The sequence below is a fragment of the Xenopus tropicalis genome, chromosome 3 (assembly GCF_000004195.4).
Source record: "Xenopus tropicalis strain Nigerian chromosome 3, UCB_Xtro_10.0, whole genome shotgun sequence".
In the NCBI taxonomy this organism is placed as follows: Eukaryota; Metazoa; Chordata; class Amphibia; order Anura; family Pipidae; genus Xenopus; species Xenopus tropicalis.
Genome location: NC_030679.2, coordinates 26,356,100 through 26,377,687, shown reverse-complemented (window position 1 = coordinate 26,377,687; position 21,588 = coordinate 26,356,100). Strand labels below are relative to the sequence as shown.

At 38.5% G+C, this 21,588-nt stretch overlaps 1 protein-coding gene across 2 annotated transcripts in view; it reads left to right on the top strand.

The window, feature by feature from the left end:
* jade2 (jade family PHD finger 2) overlaps window positions 1-21,588 on the top strand; it is a 120,555-nt gene that overhangs the window by 40,446 nt on the left and 58,521 nt on the right. For both annotated transcript variants that reach the window (NM_001374818.1, XM_012958514.3), the window contains 2 exon segments: window positions 17,021-17,187; window positions 20,189-20,400. In NM_001374818.1, the coding sequence (NP_001361747.1) occupies window positions 17,021-17,187; window positions 20,189-20,400 (379 nt within the window).

The window sequence follows — 21,588 nt, the reverse complement described above, 5'->3', positions numbered from 1 at the left end:
CATTAAAAATGTATAACTGTAAGTGATTTGATGTTTCTTTTTTTCCCCTGTGGCTGATATAAAGCTGATACCCTGTTTGCTTCAATGAATCCCTACGTATCCCAACTTATAAATATTAGAAAAAGAAGCAACACTCTCAATAGCTTCGTTGCACTAAAGTCTGATACGGAACACAGTGTTTTTTCTGTAAAGTTAGTATACAAAGCAGTGATTAAAGGAGAAGGAAAGGCTAATAAAGAGTTAATCTCATGCTGCAGGCATACCTTCAGTTCTCTCAATAGTGCCCTTAAGTCTCCTCATATTTCTCCTGTTCCCATAATGCAACGCTCCTGCACCAAGACCCCATGTGCAGTTAGTAAGACTATGAGGAAGCTTCCTGCTGATTGGCTCAGATCACACATTCCTAATGGGGATGAGGGAGTTCTTAGCATTCTTGAGGGAGGGGGGAGCAAGAAAGGGGAGAGAGCTGCGCAGACTCTGGCACAGGAATTACAGAGACAAGGAAGGAGACCAGAAATCCGGTTTCTTTTGATAGAGAACTCAGTGCAGTGTTTCTGATAAAAATTACTTTGTTTTTACCTTTCCTTCTCATTTAAAACAATATCAGTATTAAAACTTCTAAAATTATACTCATAATAGTCAGCTTGCATCCACTCAAAGGTGAGACAGCTTCAAACACCGTAAATCTCAATTGGTCAGACGTGACCTGCCTCTTACATATGCTTGCACTGGCAGTCTTGTGTTGGCTATGTTGATTGTAGATTTGTGCAGCAAGACACTCACCATCTGCATGGTCTCATCTACTCTGACAAGTCAGCATGTAAACACTAGATTCCCCCTTCACTCTAATTCCATAATATATTCCATGTAGTAGTAGAGGGTCTAGTAGAATGCATGTTTCTGTCATGGGAAAATGTTTTTTACAAAATGCATCAGTTGTTAGTGCTTCTCCAGCAGCATTCTTTGCTAAAATCTGTTTTTCAAAAGAGGTTTTTTTTTTTCATTTTAAAATTTGACACGGGCTAAACATATTCTTTGTTTCCTAGGTGCCCTAAGCCATGTGGCTTGTGCTATGTTAAACTTTAGTCACACTAGGCAGGTGACAAGATGATACTGGTAACTATTTGTATTGCTAAAAAGGCTCCCATGCCCCACCTAGTGGTTGATATAAGTGTAACACTCAATAGTAAAACACTTCCAGTTATATTGAGTAGAAGAAACAATATCTTATCCGAAAGCAGTTGTGAAAAGCTGGCTCTTTGTGAACTTACAGAATCAGACCCAATTACCAGAGATGGCTGCCTATGCACCAATATTACAACTAAATTCTTGTACAACTGCTTTTATGCTTGATCTGTGGGGAAAATGCGCTGCTTTACAGGTTCAAAACATGATGGATTGTGTCTGGAATTGCACTTTACACTCTGCGGCTGCTTTAGTAAATTATTTTTAGAGATTTGTTTTTACCTTCTTATTAGGAATGTAATTAATCCAGAAATTTTCTATACTTTGCTGTAAAAGATATGACTACATTCTGAACTGGATCCAAACCCTAGTTCATATAATTAAATTAGCAAAATAAAAGAAACACAGCATACAAAAGATAAGCGTCAAGTGGTCTTAAGTCATGTAAGGGTTTGGCTTCATCCAATACCAAGGATTCTGCTGAGGCAAAATACTGCAAAGGAAGGCTTGGGTTTATTTGAATGTTGCTTTAGTAGGCCAAGGCAGAAAAAGAATCTGTCATGAGAAGCAGTAGCCTAAAGGAATCGAAAAACAGTAGAAAAAATGGAGAACATCTTTCATTGATGTATCATGCAATCAACCTAGGATTTTCTCCACCCAACCTTGGTGGAACTCTTCCATCAGTTGCTCCATGTTTTTCCATGTTACTAAGCTAGGAAGACACTTTGTAATTTTGTTATTTTTGAGGTTTATTTGCTGCACCTAATAAGCACCAGATACCACCTTTATGACATCTGCTGACAAATTCTCTCTGTATGAACCCAGACCAATTACAATATTTAGTCCTCATTAGACCTTGTTGATGACATCACAGTCCTAAATAAAACAAGTATTTTCTCACTTTGTCCCAAGATTAGTTGCCCACAATAAGTCTCTGCTACAGCGGGCAACTGATCTCCCCAAAAAGCATTTCCACTGGCTATAAAGGGAATTGCTTGTAAAAGGGCCTATGCATCGTTTCGTTTTCTGAAGGTGCCTGCAGAAGGAAAGTTTGCACGACATCGGAAAAGCAAATCGGTGCCTTGGCCTTTCCACCAGTGATTCACTTTATTGCCGGTGGACAGGCTTTTCAGGGAGATTAGTTGCCCGCAGTAACAGAGATGTATGCAGTGGATTACAAGATGTAAACACAAACAGGTATAGTTATTATAAATTAGACCGTAACAAGAAATACTGTATATACTCGAGTATAAGCCTAGTTTTTCAGCACCCAAAATGTGCTGAAAAAGTCACCCTCGGCTTATACTCAAGTCGGGTGCCATGGGTCCCTCTAGACTAGCACCCTCTCTCCTTTGTGTGCAAATTAGGCCACCTGCAACCAGACCCTCCAGTGCCCTGGCCTAGGCTCCCATTAGCAGTACTTATTTGCCCTTACATATCCTCCGGGACCGGGTCTGCTGCCAGTTTGCCAATGTGCAATGAGCGTGGGGTAGTACTCTTATTGTTTTTTTTTACCCTCTTCTCAGCTAGTTTACTGTTTTTCTTTGAAATAAATATTGAAAAACATATACCCCACTGATGCCTCAATTTATGTAATTTTATTGGTATTTATTTTGATTATTAAAACTAAGCAGTAGCTGCTGCATTTCCCACCCTAGGCTTATACTCGAGTCAATAAGTTTTTTTTTTCTTAGGTATAATTAGGTACCTCGGCTTATACTCAAGTATATACGGTACTTTCCTGCTTAAAAAAAAAAAAGGGAGGGATACTACATTCTTATATTTAAACATATATCTGCTTGGTGCAGTGTATGTAGAAGTGACATAATATCAACACAGATTGCTGAGAATTTAACCACACACCCTTTGTTTGGCACCAAAAAGTACCCTATGGATCATTAAATAACATAGTTAATGCAATTTTGAACCTTATTTTACTATGTCATTGTTTTTAGTTAATAAATCTGTGAATGTATTTCAGTTTCATGTTTTCCAGTATTTTAAAACAATTTGTCATACTTTAAAAATGGTACATTAATGGTAGCAGTCAAGCAGCTAAGCTAATGCTTAGCAGTTGCAGACTTGGTGTTTTGTGGACCATGTTGAAGAATATCCTATTTGTAAAAAAAAAAAATAATAATTTGGAAGGTGATTGCATGCATGTTTTATTGAATCTCACCCATTACTTAACAGTAGGCTTTTTCCATATAGTGCATTCTGAATCCACATTATGAGAGTGTGCTTGCCTTTCCTGCAGTTTTGTTTGTCATACAATGGCAGATAAATACCCGAGGATGAGCCAAAAATCCGTAAATCTGCAAAATGGGATCTTTAAGTGTACACTGTGTTAACAGATGTCTTTTCTACTTGTCCTACATTGAAATAAAAAGAGAAAAATTGACCTTTTCCGCATATCTGCAAATGACAGTAAATCTATCTCCCATCATTTATAAAGCCTCAGCAAGCATTGTGTGATAAGCTAATTAATTCCATATGCCTCTGATTCAGCATCTTGGCATAAAGAGAAATCATGTTGTTTTTTCCCTCCACGCTCTTTGAGTACAAAGCATACGTTGCAACATCTTTTGCTTTATATAATAATGGTAACAGAAATGGAAATCGGTTAATTAAAATGCAGTCAGTTAAAATAATATATACAGTTAGATCACAAGCATAACCGAGAATCAAAGTTTTACCAACTTTCAGATACACTGCAGGCAGTTATAATTTACCTTATGACATTTCTAACAGGGTACATGTTAATGGTTTAGCCACTCCTTCTACCCCAAGATATAGGACAGCACCAAGTCAGGTCCTGCCATTCTAAGTACACAGAGGCCCAAACAGCCCAATAAATAGTGACTGTCTATGGCATCTTACAGCAACCCCTTTGGCATTTGCTAGGGCCTGGACAGCACTTCTTCCTCTTGGTAAAGGCCTTTATTATTTTATGGCAGCATGGTATAACTGAAAAATCAACCACTAAAAGGGTAGTCGAACTTTAAGTTAATTTTTAACAAGTTATTTTTTAACTTGTATTTGAATTATTTGCCTTTTTCTTAACTTTGCAGCTCTTAAATGGGGGACCCAGGCAGCCTATGAACTATTGCTCTTCAAAGTCCCTTTTTTTGGTATTTATTTAATATTTATATATAATTAATACAGGTATGGGATCCATTATCTGGAAACCTGTTAAGAAAGTTCCGAATTACGGAAAGGCCATCTCCCATAGACTCTTTTATAAGCAAATAATTCTACTTTATCCCAACTAAGATACAAATAATCCTTATTGGAGGCAAAACAATCCTATTGAGTTTATTTAATGTTTAAATGATTTTTAGCAAACTTAAGATATGGAGATCCAAATTAAAGAAACATCCCTTATCTGGAAAACCAGAAAAGTTAATTTAAAGGTTAGCAACCCTCTTAATAACACTACAGTAACTCTTCTTGTTACTTGCTTTTTAAACCTGGGCCCAAATCCTTTTGTGACTGGGGAAAAGGACATTTAACATGGCAGATGACTTTAAGAAGCAAAGTTTCCATGCACATGTGCATAGCGTATGGGGTTCTAATATTTGTCCAACACATAAGAATAAAATAAAGTCAGGGGCTCATAAAATGTTGAAAAAAACTTGCTCTACCTAAAGTACATTGTTGTCTCATCATTGGGAATGCAAGTCCTTGCCATCATAAAAATAATTTCCAGACGTGGAATTTTAATAAAGTATTTTTGACCCATATCTATTAAACATTGAAGAAATCAAAGAAACAAAGTTTATCACAACATTTTAAACTTGCTGAACCCCATGTTTATGTAGCCAGAAATATTATTTTTTTTATTTTGGTCATTCTGATGCAGCTATCATTCTTGAACTGGGGTACTGGGCTTCCATTTTAATTGCTCCCACTGATCCTCCACATCATTCTTCATGTGCACTTTAATATTTAGATATATTACAACACACAGAAAAACTGCAGTAGTGGTAAATATAACATCTCTTATATTTTATCTTTCCATTCATACTTTTCTGCATTTACTTTAATACGAAGAAGAGGGGCATGAGAGAAAGAGACTGTAATATGCATGTGAGAAAGCCACTGTAATAGGGGAATGCTTCAAAGAGAGTGGGAGGGAGCAAGTGTAGAGGGGCCACGAGACAGCACACAGAAAATAAGAATGCTGGATATAAATGTTCCCTAGCAATATTGGATATGAATTTGAGTATACCACTGACTTTAGTCTGGTCAGTTGTGTCATTGACAGTTCTTCCCTTACCAGTTTTTGTACTTTTTCTTTAGATGATATAGGTTTTCTAGGTTCCAGTATTGGCTGGATGTATTATATACTGTCTATGTTGATTTTTTTGCCTGCAGCATGGGTCTTCTTAAATGCTTAATTCTAGCTATTTGACATTTTTTGGGTAATTTAATAGATTATTATTTTTAGATAAATGTTTTGCTATGGGCAGTGAGCAGACCCACAGAAGTTTCTGCTGTGGATGAACTGGAATAAATAATGGGGAGCTGCACAAGCAACATACCTTGGAAGTAAAGACCCCAAGAGAGTTAGGAAATGGGGTTGGACCACACCTTCCAAATGATTCGCAGCTGAGAGCAAAAGCAGGAAAACCGTGAGCATCAGGAAATACTTATTTTTATTCTTACCTACTCCATCACACAACTTTCCACTTCAAGATATTAAGAGTTCAGCTTCAGAGAATGTTTCAAAGGGCCAGTAACATCTCCTTGGTATCCCTTGCATATGAAGTCACAATACCTCATAACCTACATATATTCTATTTGACGCTAAATCCTAGATATAGTCACCACTAAGCACTGTTGCTTTCCGGCAAGTCAGTAACTTTCAGCTTATGCATACTGTTTACTGGACACACTGCAGCTCTTCCACTAAAGTGTAATGTACGTATATACACACTTCTGGAAGCCCCGCAGGGGCATGAGCACACACAAGTCTCTGTCGCCCACTGTTAGTATTTCCTGCAGCCATGTGACTGTGTGATTGAAAAGGATTTGATGCAATATCTTTGTTTTAAAATTCTTTTAAAATTCTTTAAAACTGCCCCTTTAAAATAAGTTTGCCGCAACCATTTCTCATTAATCTTTTTAATATTCATATACAGAACCAAAAATTGTTCTTTGAAATCATATTTAATCGTATATTTAATTACAGTAATGTTTTCTTTTCCACAGTTCGTTTTTTTTTTTTTTTTTTTTTTTAAATGACATTCCAGTGAAATTTAGACTTGTCCAGAACCCGTAAATAAATCGGTACAGGCAAGTCAGTGGAAACGTTTTCCTGCCAAGAGATTTCTGTGGATACTAATATTATTTCTGCCAGCTCTGGTCTCCGGGGAGCTCCCACTAGTGCATAAGTACTTACAAAGCATTCTTCGTATTAAAGGCACTATTTTCATTTCTTCTGATTTATCTATTAACCCCTGAGTCATAAATTTGCAAAAATAAGAGAGATTAACTAAATGCTGTGTTTTATCACACATTCTGTGAAAATAAAGCAACCAAAATATAGCATTGGAGTAATTGTCATTACATTTCCATCAAATATATTTACTTTACATGTACAAAATACCATTGGCACCCCAGGCTACTTTATCTGACAGTCTAAACTTCAATTACTTAAACTTACTCAACCCCAAACTATCATTTTGAAGCAGCAGCCATTTACTCATTTCAGTGCTAACAACCAACAAATAAATAGCATAGAAAGCAAAGAGAAGTCTTTGGTTAAAAATATTTTCATTGTCAGTCCCATTTATTTCCGTCGGGGGACACAAAACTTACACAGCAGCCTAGGATTTTTTGAGCATCTTACTTTTATGTTCAGTGTGTATTTTCAAGTAGAGTTTAAAGGAAAAGTATACCACCAGAACCAACAGATTGTTTGTATCGTATTTAGTGGCCTAATAAAGAATCTCACAGAAATGGAAAATATATATCTTGTAAATATTGCACTTTTACATCTTTTCACTTTATCCACCATTTTGTGATGGGTTGTGTGCTCCCTCAGAGATCACCTGACCGGAAATAATGCAGCTCGTACTGTAACAAGAAGTAGTGTGGGGGTAAGAGACAGAACTTTGCCCATTTATTGGCTGATGTGACCTAACGTATGTGTTCCCTTGGTTTGTTTGTGTGCACTTTGAATCATATTTAGGATTACCCAGTGCTAGTAGTACTACTACAAAAGTATAGATTTTTTAAATGGTTTATTTAGATGAAGCAGTTCTTTACATATAAGCTGCTACAGCTTATATCTTATATGTTTATAGTTTTCTTTTAAAAGCTAGTGTTCAAAGGGACCTGAATATAAAGACAATGATAATAATAAAAGATATCCAAACAATCTATCTACCTTCTAGTTAGGGGTGCCTTTGGATCTATCCTCTCACCCCTGGGTGCTTACCTCCATCTTTACTTTCTGGGGTTTAGACCCATAGTGTTATCAGCCTTACATATATAGCCTCAGCCTCAGAAGTGTTGCTTAGATCTGTAAATCTACCTCCATCTATTGCCTTCTGTTTTGTTCCTTTTCTGCATAAGTAATTGCCAATCTCAAGCTAATGTCATGGGACAGGGCATACACCATGCAGTCTCTCCTGTCTGTGTAATGAAAAGGAAAAATCTGGTTCTTCAACAAGATAAATAACTGGATTAGAAGAATAAATGTAATCTTTCTGTTTAGTAGCATGTCATTGATTTAATTCTAAGTGACTGTTCAATAATTCAGAATATTAGTCAAGGGTCTGTGGAAAAGTAATAATCCTGCACCTGAAGGTTCATATTTTAAGGCATTCTTCTGCAGCCAGTGCCCATTTATATCATCATTCTGATAACAGTTTACAGAAAACAGTACTTATCAGAGAAGACTTTGGACCATATACACTATTTATACTACTTTGCAATTCTAAAAGATCTATTTTTATTGGATAGAACTGCTAACAGACCAAATTTGATTTGATCTTGTAACATGTTATGTTTGTAACACAGTAGTGTATTTAAGCAGGTTGTTTAAACCTTGACACAGATCCATTTAAGCTTAAGATTAAATGATCACAAAAATAAAAAAAAAACTGGCATGTACAAATGTAGCTTCCTTATGAACTGAAAGGGCATAAATAAGCAATGGACTAAACGTATTTCCTTACTTTCCTTACTCACATTTTTGTGCTTCTGTATATGTTCAGTAAAATATAATGTAGTTGATTATTTTGTCTCAGAAACCTAGATAATTTGCTCATAGAGGGCCTCACTGTTCCTCTTGATTTTGTGCACATGAGTTGCGGATGGCCACTTTTGTGATATATTTACTGAAGGAAGATGCTTCCCTATACAGTTGGCACAAGTTTGCTCAGTTTGGTTCTCTCTCTCCCTCCCATCTTGGCTTTCTCCTCCTCCCTTATGTGCAAGATTATTTTTCTCCTGTTTTTTTCCTCTGGCTGACAACTGGGAATCACCTGCAGACAAACCTTGAGATCCTATCCGAGTATCCTAAGTTCTGTAAGACTGTTCCTTTCCTTGTTCCTTTATACTCCCTGGTTTTTGACCCCTGGATTTCTGCTTGTCTGCCTCCTGCCTTGACCTTGTGACTCTACTAGGACTAAAAAACAAAACTGGTCCTCCATCTGTCATGGTCCACTTCTTAGTGCCAGCAAACAACTATATTTTTTCTTAATGAAGTCCCAAATATTAATTTGTTTTATTTTATATTGAACTGAGGTCACCATCTTCAATGCCTGCAATGTCACTTCCACACATAGCTTCAGAGACATAAGCATGTTCCATTTTTTGGCCCTGGTCAAGAAATAAAATCAATAAGTGAGGGCACATGAATAGGACTTGAGATGATCATTCCATGCATTCTTTCAACATGGCTGTTGAAACTCTTTACTAGAGAAGAAGTGGACTGACATCACCTTTCTTGCAATAAAGCATGAGTGATCTAATTTGATTGCAACACCATAAAGCTGCACTGTGAATTTCAGCATAGGTTTTTATTGTGTCCTTTCTACTGAGATTGTATCGATTTAAATCTTTGCTTGCCCCTTAACACTTTATCAAAAGCGTAGGGTTTGTATGAGGTTATATGGTCTAATCATTATTAGTCCAATTACATTTACTATTAGGGATGCACTGAATCCCGGCTTTTTTTTTTTTTTTTTTTAAGGATTCGTTTTTGACCGAACTGAATCCGAATCCTAATTAGTACATGCTAATTAGCATTCAGAAATGGTTAAATGGTCAGGTGATTTTTAACCCCTTCTGATCATAATTACCCTATGTTAATTAGGATTCTGTTCAGGATTCGACCGAATCCTTCAGAGTGGGTTTGGTGCATCCCTATTTACTATATCTGTAAAAAACGGTTTTAGCAATTTTTAATAAAATTATATTTGAATGTCATTTGTCTTTTTAGGTCTGAATTAACATCAAACAATCTTCTTTAAATGTCTTAAAATCAATTCTCAATTTGCTTCCCTGTCCACTTAATTTTGAACAAATGGAAAGTAATATTATTCCTGGAAATAAATCTCTAATTCCCATATAGGTAAAAGTTTTGCATAGAGAGCTTGAACCTATTTACCAATATGGCAATTCACTGTAATCCATAATTGATAGGGATGTATGCATTGTTTCTGCTATATAAATAGCCCTTTTTTAGAGAGAAATAATGGTTTCTGTATGTAATTAAACAGTAATAATCCATCCAAATACATAAGAAGCTTTCCTTGTAGCATTTGGCTTTGGGGATTTGCCTAAGTGTTTCCTAGAGATACATGGCCGCATTTTATCGGGTGACAGATGACTAGTTTAAATAGAATTGTACAACAAAGTCAAATATCAATACCATTGATCTGTTGTTTAAAGAGTAACGCGCCTGATTAGTCAATCTATTTTTTTTAGTCATTGGGTATTTCCCATTTGTACGAGACGTTTACTTTTTCTGAACTATGCACTATGCTAGAACTCGAAGCTACTACACAAATGTAATGTGCCTTTCCGTAATGTGCCTGTCCGTAATGTGCCTGTCCGTAATGTGCCTTTCCGTAATGTGCCTTTCCGTAATGTGCCTGTCCGTAATGTGCCTGTCCGTAATGTGCCTGTCCGTAATGTGTGTTGGATTTTTAGTTGGTAAATTAATTTAGTTTTCTTGCTCTTTTTGCCACAATTAATGCTACAGTGAATGCATGTATATAGATAGAGGTGTAAAGGCCCTACATATATCAGCATTTTCTAGGATGCTTTATAGCAGGGAATTGGAATGTCATATGGCATAATTTGTTTCCAACAACATCATGCTAAAAATCATAGACTTCAATGCACTGTAATTTGTAAATAAATCATACACATTAAGTATGGTTTAAAATCTTGAAAATACATTTTTACTGTGGCTCTGGCCATCTATTTTGCTGCTTCATCCCATAGCTCCTACAGCAATCATTTCTGGTAAAGAAGGAAAGCGTTCTCCCTCCATGAGATTCTAACCATTTAAATTGCTTTTTGCTTCCGATATGCATTTCAGTAATCTGTGAAATCTTAATTTGCCGTCAGGGAGAACACCTAAATTACAGCTTTCAAGTCCTTTGTAGAAATATGAGTGGTCATTATTTTAACCGAGATGCATTTACACCGCAGTTTGTGATGGAAGCAATAAAATTTTCTTGTCAAGTTTTGGAAGGTTATGGCAGAATGCCAGTATACTTCTCTTTGCCTATGGAGATCTATTCAATTTGCAAGAGTGTCAGTGTAAAAAGTGAATGAAATTGAAGCTGGTGTGGCTCGGTCAGCTTTGGAATTGCACTGAAATAACTATTAGGGCCTTTCGGGAGGGGAATGGTTGATTAACTCGGAACATTTCCCACAGAAATAGGGAGTCTTTCATTTGTCATCACTAAGGGAAACTTTTCAGTTTGAAAAAAATCAAATGATTTATCAACTAAAAATGTTTTGTTACTTCAAAAAACCATAGTATCTTAATGGGATTTTGATTCTTCTGCCATTATATTAAGGGAGTTCAGATATTCACAAATCAGTAGTTAGTACAAAATGAAATGCCTGGTAAAAGCTGACTGTTTTATAATAATACGTTTCCTATTCTTGCTTGAAATTGTAGTAGAATCATTGCTTTTGCAGCAATCATTTTTCACCACATTGTACTAACCCATAGCAGCCAATCAGAAGATTGCTTTCAACTTTTAAACTCTTCTAGGCCAGTCAAAGTCAAATTCTGATTTGATGCTCTGGAAAATGGGATGAGGAGCTCCTTAAATTATAAGACAGATCCCCAGTACCTTAAGGTTACTTTTTCGTACATGTGGCATGCTTTTCTGTGGCATTTTACTTGCTACTTTATATGCTATATTCAAAATGAAATAATCTGAGATAACTATTGACAAAAAGCTCCTAAAGGCCTAACTCCTACTTGACTTGGTGCACATTAGAAAGACTTTCATGCCAATCATCTCTAAGTCTTCCTTTGCTTGATTTAGACTTAATTTAACCAGTCAGTGATAGGTTCCTTTTATTAGGTAATCTATAAAACCTGTGTCTTGTAGCTTCACTGCTAGATGCAGATTTGTCATCATATTTTTGATAAACGGTTCCCATTTCTACTTCTGCTAGTCTAGCTTTTATCATTCCCCAAATTATAATTCAAACCTTCCTTGTAGCAAATAAACACATTAATTATTTATTTACTTTAACCATTGATCAAATCGAAAATATAAAGATTTTTTTTTTTTTTATACTTCGCTACTTCAAAGTTTATTTCTCATATTTACCTTTCTGACACTACTATGCAATCATTTATAATTATTTTTGGAAGCATGAATATTCTAGGGAAAGGGCAAACACTTTGCTTAATTATATCATTATAAAGACCCATTTATTGCTGGCTGCACATTGGCTGTAAATTTAAGGTCAATCTAGTTAACTGTATGACCACATGAGCTCTGTTTTAGGTCATTTGTCAGTCCAGTTGTTCTAGAGGTTGAATGCCAAATCAGTCACTTTGAGAACTGAAACATACACATATCATTATATAGTGAGACTGGAAATTAACAGTTGCTTTCTGAAGTATCTGTGTGTGTCTGGACAGCTACATCTTCTGCCTACTAACTCTGTCATCAGACCGTATTGGTACCCAACTGTAACTATACCCCCTGATACCCTCTCCAGAGCTCATTTCTCATTTTAGCTGCATGTAAATTTAAGATGCAGTCTTACAAGAGAAGGCTGTCATGTGGTATCTGAGAATGCAGCAGCAGTCTCTCCAACACCAGATCATGCTACTCTTGCTTGGCTCCTGGTAAACATGGATTGGCATTTTTTTGAACCTAGAGAGGTTTGGACAGCCAGTCTAAGAAGAACTGTAAAATGACTGAGTTTTTTCAAAGATGTAGAATGCCCTAGATTACTGCTTTATACACTACGGCAGTGCTGTACAAGTTATAACATGTAGTGGGCAGATTATATCTCATACAGCATGTTGGAGGGCCAGATTAAATTTAAATGATGGTGTCATATAGTGAAGATTATGAAGACTTTGAGCAAACTGCAGGCCACCAAAATCCTTTGGAGGGCCACATCTGGCCTGTTGGCCTCCAGTCGGACAGCCCTGTGCTACAGAGATATTATGGTTGGTGGATTTAGACCAATCCTTATAAAGGCAAATGCAAGTGCTTGTTGTTTGATTCTGTAATAGACCAATAGGGAAAAATAAGTTGTATTTGATTCTAGCAGCTGCACTCACAGGAGAAAGCAATTTTTAGTGACTGTGAGGGGAATGATAAACACACAAGACCATTAACAATTAATGCATTTTTATACAGACATTTATTAAGTATGGATGAATTTTCATTACGTGATTTAACGGCCTCATCGGAAGATGTCATCAATTTTTAATAAGCAGCCATTTGTCTCTAGAGGCATGGACATTCTATTATGACCTTCTTTATTAGCTGCGTTATCTCCCCAACACTAACACCTGGCATAATTAGACATGTGCTTCTAGAATAGATGTTCTCTGGAAATGTAGGCAACAACAATACATTAATAAATGTACTGTATAGGCCAGCTAATCCTCTACCATCCTTAAAATAAATGGATAAATCTTATCATGTATAGAGATTAAGTACAGTTTCTCTGATTGACCTTCCTGGCTTACATAGTTGCATTGAATAAATGCACTAGTGCATCAGGTTCAAACCCTTCAAGTTACCCCTAGCACATATATACACACACATACCTATCAATACACTCTCATATATATATATATATATATCGAACCAAGGGCGGCACACCGCTTCAATCCTTGTCCCAGGTGCACGGTAAGAGAGTTTAAATATTGAAAAAAAAGACCAGCAACACCGGATCTATTGCAAACAATATATATATAAATAAATCTCTACATATACATATTTAAAACTAGCTGTAGAACTTGAGATTACTGTAGCTTTGAATATGCTTGCCCAAGAAATCATGAAAATCAGTCTAAAAGACATTAATAGAATCACATCACAACCTCACCACCTTCACCATGAATACCATTTGCAATGCTTCAAGTGAAAACTCCCTGGTCCCTAGTCCTTTGTCCACCACAGGAGAATGTAGGATAAGACTTCTGTGTATTGAGCCCTGAAGGTTTTCGGCAGTCTTATAGAAGGAATAAAAGTGAGCTCATGCTTAAGAAGTGTGGGAAAGGTGAGGTAGTTTAGGGAGCTAGAGAGAAACATAAAGAGAACAATATTTACATTTACTGTATTATTTTTCCCTAATAGTGGCTAAGTTACTTCCTGGATATTCAGATTGCCAGTGGTTCTGGTTTTAAAAATAAGAATAAACTTTAATTTGTTTTTATATATTACATATATATTACAGTCTTGTGGAAGGGAAAGCCCGGTTTTACTCAGTTGGAACATTCACTGTAGGGATCCCAACCTTCGCTGGAAGCAATTTCAGCACAAAAACTATTCCTATGGAATATTCGTTTTCATGGGTGATCAAGTGCAAACTAACCAAACCTCATTGTGTTGAATTGTGTAACAGTTACTGCCATTGGAATCTGAAGCAGTGGAAATGTGCTGACTAAGTTTGTTTCTGTTATTCCTACTTTTTGACAACAGTTTGGGGAAGGCACTTTCCTGTTTCAGTACTGTAATACCCCATGCATAAAGAAAGATCTGTGCAGAACAGGTTTACTGATATGGGAGTGAAAAAAACCTGTGGCATAGGTCTGGAACAGTGACCGTGAGTCAGGCCTGAACCCCAACCTTGTGGTTAAATGGAAGCAGGTCCCACCAACAATGTAAAAGGGTACTTGCACACAAGCCCCCAAATGAAAGAAACTAAGTTTGTCCAGGAGCATTAGGCAGTAGCAACCTATACAATGTTTGCTTTTAAAGTTTGCTTTTTTTAGTAAATGCTGTTGGTTGCTATGGGCTACTGCTTGTGGGCAAACTTTCTGTATTTGGCGCCATTGTTAAATCTGTCTGGCAACAAATCTCCTGAAAATGTCTTTCTCTTGCCTATCCTTCTAAGCAACATAAACACATTACGATTTGGCTTAGTGTGGGAAAATGCATTTTTTCATATTTTCCCAAAATTTAACCAGATCGCCACATGTGCGGGGAATTCTTTTTCAAGAGATTTGTCACCTGCAGTAGTGCAGGATTATAAATCTCCTCATGTGCCAGTACCCCTAAAGTCTAGGGAACAGAATTCACAGCACCAGCAAAGGAAGGACTTCATCTTAATACAACTCTTCCCCTTTGGTTATATAGTGTGTGAATATATATTAGTATATTATTATTGTTATTAATAAAAGTAGTAGTATTATTATTACAAAAGCCTTTTGCAAAATAAGTCAGTTTAATCACATGATCAAAGTTCATAATCCAGTAGTTCAGTGCACACTAAAAGCTAGAAAGCTACAGGAGATGAATGAAGAAAAAAAAAATAAACCCACTGAGCTACAGACACATATAGATTATTATCTTTATGTCCCAGAGGGGCTAAAGTATTTAATTCCTCTCTTTTCCTAAGTAAATATTTACAGAGCCCTCTGTGTCCTTTACTAAGCCAATATCTAAATTGTGTCTCTTTTAATATTGAGCTTTAACATTGTTTTTCAACTTAAATTTCCAATAACAATTAAAGGAGAAAGAAAGGCAAAGTCACTTGGGGGTGCCAAAATGTTAGGCACCCCCAAGTGAATTAAAGGAGAGGGAAAGGCAAAGTCACTTGGGGGTGCCAAAATGTTGGGCACCGCCAAGTGACTTCAATAGCCTACCTTTTAGCCCGGGCTGGTGCTGTTCTCTCTGAACAGGGGCACCAGCCCGGGCTAAAAGGGTACCTGCAGCGCTTCCTCCTTCCTGTATCGCTGCGCGCGCATGCGCAGTAGAGTGAATAGTGGAACTTTAACAGAGAAGTTGGCTTTTCACTCTACTGCGCATGCGCCTATGTTTAAGTCTTAGCAAAACGCAGGCGGAAGGAGGAAGCGCATCGCTCCAGGTACCCCAAGCTGGTGCTGTTTTCTCCTAACAGGGGCACCAGCCCGGGGTACGAGGTAAGCAATTAAAGTCACTTGGGGGTGCTTAACATTTTAGCAACCCCAAGTGACTTAGCCTTTCCTTCCCCTTTAAATCGCCTACCTTTTACCCCAGGCTGGTGCCCCTGTTCGGAGAGAATAGCACCAGCCCGGGGTACCTGCAGCGCTTCCTCTTTCTCGTGCGCTCGCATGCGCAGTAGGGTGAATAGTGGAACTTTAACAGAAAAGTCGGCTTTTCACTCTACTGCGCATGTGCCGACCACTGGCATTTTAGGAAAAGGAAGCAGGAAGGAGTAAGCGCTCCGCTACAGGTACCCTGGGCTGATGCTATTGTCTCCGAACAGGGGCACCAGCCCGGGGTACAAGGTAAGCGATTAAAGTCACTTGGGGGTGCCTAACATTTTGGCACCCCCAAGTGACTTTGCCTTTCCTTCTCCTTTAAGGCATATTTATAAAAGGGTGCAAAAATGCATAACAGAAATTTCTGTTTTGACATTTTACACATCCAGCTCCCACCACCCCCTACTTCAGACTGCTGAAACTTTACTTCTTCTGTCACGTCTAGGGTCACCACCTTTTTCTAACGGTTATAGTGGCCTTTGTGTCAGGGGTGGCTGTGATGTCATCAGGGGGGTGGGGCTGTGAAGCAGGGGTCTGGAAAATACTGTGCGGGAAAAGGCAAATGGGGCCTGGCTAAATACCAGCCACGTGGCAATTCTACTAATGTCAGAGAGAACAGGTGCCTTCATGTAGAACATTTAGCATTGCTACCATGATAACTCTTCCATTTCTTTCAGAGCCGCTACCTGGCCACCCAACCTACTTTTAATGTTATGTCCTTCCCCAAACCTTCTCCCTGATGTGCCATTCTTTGTCCATATTCTACTCATGTATGTGAAACAGGTTCGCTTAGGGCTGCCATATGAACACTTTATTTATGTAAGGTTGTTTTTTCCTCAACTTTATTTTCACTGAAATAACAAACAAAGCATTGTATTTAAACACTACAGACAAATAGTAAAATCACAGTAATTGATATATATTATTAATTTCACATTCCAGCAGGAAGCCTGAATTCACAGATTTTTAAAGTAACAGTATATTATTTGTCGCAATAATATTTGCGTTGTATTTTTTACCACAGGTTTGTCTCAAGAAGCTTATTGCATATGCAAAGACTTTTGTCTTTGAATTATTCTCAGAATACTATATTTAACCCTGGAACTACCTTTTTTGTGTCTTGCTTAGATTTCATGAATTGGACGATTGTCCCCCTCTGATTACACCTCACTCATTAAGTGCAACGGAGTGTCCAAGGGCATTCCAGACTACGTTGCAGGCATCCTGCCGATATGACCTTGATGAGGTTGATACTTGCTGGTTGGAACTTGTTAACATGGAGTTCAAAGAGCTAGGTAGGTAAAGAGAAAGCTTTTACAGCCAACTGTGCCTATATTCTATTCTGTTTTCTGGTGTAGCATTTTATTTACCCCTTCCATTTCTTTGATATTATAATAATAATAATTATAAGTACAGTTCTACAACCCAACTGTAGAATCAAGCAGCTGGCACTTGATTTTAAATTCAGTCCGCAGGAATGCAGTGGCGGCCAAAAAATGGCTGATTGCACCCTTTTTTTGCGCTTTGCACAATTAGCCATTCACAAATGTACCCTTCCGTTTCATTCCTTTAAAGGGTATTTCAGAAACCCCCAGAATACAGTCAATATTTGACCACATAGCAATTAAGAGGACAATCCAAACATCAGCATGGCTGCTTTTACACAGTTTTGTTGATTTAAAGAAGAAAGAAAGTCATTTTGGCATTTTACTGCCAAGAAATCTGCCATTAGTGACACCTAGAACAGTATATTTATTCTGCAGAAACCATTACAATATCTGAGTAAAGAACCATAGAAGCCTTCTCTGTTTGGTTAAGATTGCAGCTGCCATTTTAGCTTGGTCTTCATAGCTTTCTGCTTGCAGTTTAGCCGTTATAGCTCAGTTTACACATTCCTAAGGGTGGGGGGGAGTGAGTTTTATGAATTCTTAAGGGAGAGGAAAACTGCACATACTCTGGAATGGAGGATTTTTCTGAGAGAGGAAGTCCGATACCCTAAGAACATGTTTACAAAAAAGGAGACAAGAAATCACGTGTTTCTTTAGATAGTGCTTATGGCTGTATTTACATAGACCTTTCTGATCAAGCTTAGTTAGTTTTTACCTTTCCTTGTCCTTTAAATCAAGTATTGCATCCCATATTGTCATGTAACATCTGTCTTTGTAGCTTTATGCCCTCTACTGACATGAATGGCATTCCACACTCAGATCCTAAATCATTTGTAAAAAACATAAAGCTTTGAAAAACATAAAACTTTTTGATTAAAATTTTCATTTGTCTTCAGGGGAATGGTCTAGGGCAGTGCTGTCCAACTGGCGGCCCGCGGGCCGCATGCGGCCCGCGACCCCCCTCTGTGTGGCCCCCCACCTGTCTGGCTGCTTTGATGGCTTACCTTTGAGTAAGCATTAAATGGTATCCGTAGCACTGGTACCTGCCCCCCTGCATGGTTCTCACCTCAGATTCAGGCTGTAATCCCTCTGTATTGTTTAAACATGTAATCCCCTGTGTTTTTCACACCTTTTAATACCTGCATTGTTCACCCCCTGCAGTGTTCACACCTCAGGCTCAGGCTGTAATCATCCACATTGTTCACTTCTTCACACCTCAGACATAGGTACTGTAGGCAGAGTATGGCACATACAGCCAGCATAGGGCAGGTAGAGTATGGCACACATAGGCAGCATAGGTCAGGGAGGGTATGGCACACACAGGAAGGGTAGGGCAGGCAGAGTATGGCACACACAGTCAGGGTAGGGCAGGCAGAGTATGGCACACACAGTCAGGGTAGGGCAGGCAGAGTATGGCACACACAGCCAGCATAGGGCAGGTAGAGTATGGCACACACAGGCAGGGTAGGGCAGGCAGAGTATGGCACACAGAGGCAGCATAGGGAAGGCAGAGTATGGCACACATAGGCAGGGTAGGACAGGCAGAGTATGGCACACACAGACAGCATAGGACAGGCAGAGTGCTGCCTGTGTGTGCCATACTCTGCTTGCCCTATGCTGCTTGTGGGAGGTGAACCTGGCAGGGGTTTGTTGTGGGAGTTTGTTAGCAGTTGGAAATAGTCATTAAATGGTCCCTAAGGTGTGTAATTATGTACTGGGGGTTGCTCTGCTATCCACAGGGAAGGAGGAGGCATATGGAATTTAAGGGTATATCTTAATATGACATAATTCTTTCACATATGAATGATGGTTGATATCCCCACAGTAAGGACCAAGCATTTGGGATTTTGCTGTGCTACCACCATTGTGATAAAATAGGTGTGGTTTGAAGTGGGTGTGGTTTCAGAAAGGGGAGTGGTCAAAACTGGCTTCCATTAGTGGCCCTCCACCACGTATGGTAGAAAAATTTCGGCCCTCGGCACCGTAGAAGTTGGACAGCACTGGTCTAGGGAAAACAGATCTTTATTTAACCTCAGCAAAAAAAATCCTATTCCCGAGTAGTAGCAGGGATTTCACATTCAACAACAATTAAGTATTTGAAAAACCTTTTTATTAGCTCAGGACCTGGGTGCCCTTAAGGTAGTTCCCAGTAGGGTGAACAAAGTTAGAACCATTCTGTTTGTCTCATGAAATTAAGAATCTTGTATGTCACTTGCTGTAGGTCATAAATCTAAGTAAAAGTAGCAGAGCATATTGTCATATCTTTGTGTACTTGTCTTGTGGGATCAATGGTGCTGAAAGTAATATCGACCAGTTAGCAGTATGTGGGCTTACGGCTCATCATTTCTAACATTTGTATTTTACCAGAGTAATTTATCATTTCTGTCTATTGCCCAATAAGGACTTTTTTGGTCATTAGTGTGAGGCGTCGCATGTTATAGGCAGGTCATTTACTGACACCTATCATGTAATGTGACATGAATATTGATTTTGTGCTACAATATAAATCCTGAATTACAAAGGAGGGTCTTCATTTTGTATAACAATAAATGTCTGCCGTTTTCCCAGTATGTAGTTTCCGTTCTTTCTGGGTAAAGAACTAGACCAGCAAGTAATCGTATTTGGCCCTAGGGCCAGCCGATCAAATTAGCCCGATATCGCCCACTGTAGGTGGGCATATAGGGAGACAGTCCACGCTTTTGGCGACCTCACCAAACTGGAGGATTGGACCATGTATGTTCAAAATGTAATAAAACCTCAGAAGGAAGAAGAGTTAAAAAAAAAAAAATAGGTCATTTAGATACATGATACAGGAAAAAATAGACTGGTCCTGTAGGAAACTGCAAACTAAATAGCTACTTATTTACATTGTATAGTGACTTTTTTTTACTACCTGATTCCCAAACAGGCCTGCCAGAGATAGACGAACTCACTATGGAGAGGGTACTGGAAGAAATGGAGATACTCTGCTTTGAAAACATGAATGTAGCCATTGAGACTGAAGAAGGATTGGGTATTGAATACGATGAGGATGTAGTCTGTGATGTTTGCCGGTCACCTGAGGGGGAGGATGGGAACGAGATGGTTTTCTGTGACAAATGTAACGTCTGTGTACACCAGGTAAGCATATTCACTGTTTTTAACAAATACATTTACCTGTTGAATACAGCGTGATGCATTGGGAAGTCTAACCACTAAGACAACTGCTGTGGTTCAAACCTTTTTGTACAGGAACATTTGGGGAAATGTAACAAGGTTCATTAGAACCAGAGACTTTTGTAATGCTCTTTTTTATAATCATGTAGATGTGGTTATTTTATGACAAGGATAGTTGAATCACTTGTTTGCAGCACCAGTTTTTTATACATGGCACCCAGAGTCCGCCCCTCCCTCCCCAGGAACACGCTCAAGCACATCCTTTTAGCTCTCACATAGAGCACTGGGAACAGGACGTTTTCTGCACGTCCTGTTTCCAGTGCTCCGTATGTGAACAAAGTTCAGGCGCGACTGGGCGGCGTGCCACAAATCTGGGCCTGTTTGTTGGCACTCCCTATCGATTATAAATGCAAACCTGGTACCTTATTCCAGTGCTTCTCTTTATTTAAAATAACGCATTGGCCCAGAAGAAAACATTGCATTGCTATATCCCTTTTGTGCAATCTCAACCAGGGATCCCCAACCTTTTATACTCGTGAGCCACATTCAATTCTAAAAAGAGCTGGGGAGCAATATGAGCTTTAAAAAAAGTTCATGGGGTGCCAAATATGGGCTGTGAATGGTTAATTGGTAGCCCCTATGTGGCAACCTACAGGAGGTTCTGTTTGGCGATACACATAGTTTGTATGCAACTAAAACTTGCTTCCAAGCCAGAAATTCAAAAATAAGCACCTGCTTTGAGGCCCCTAGGAGCAACATCCAAGGGGTTGAGGAGCAATGTGTTGCTCACAAGCCACTGGTTGGGGATCACTGATATATACTGTCCTGGGTTCCTCTGGGTTGTACATATGCACAGTAACGCAAACACCTTCGCTTTCAGTTTCTAAGTCACAAAGCCCTGGGATGCAATGACTGCAAGCACTGGAAGGAAGATAGCGGTGCAACACTCTCTAAAATAGTATTCTGGTGGATGAAATATTCTGTGAAGAGTATCACCTGCCGAGGCTAAGAGGTTAGCAGTTATAATCACTGGCACCCTCCCCTGTGGTTAAGCCTTTTCTTGTCCATTAATAACACTGTTGCCAAAAATCTCAACACGCCTCATGGCAGCAGCACCCCTGAATTTAAGAGAAGAAAGCTCCTTTTCGTGGG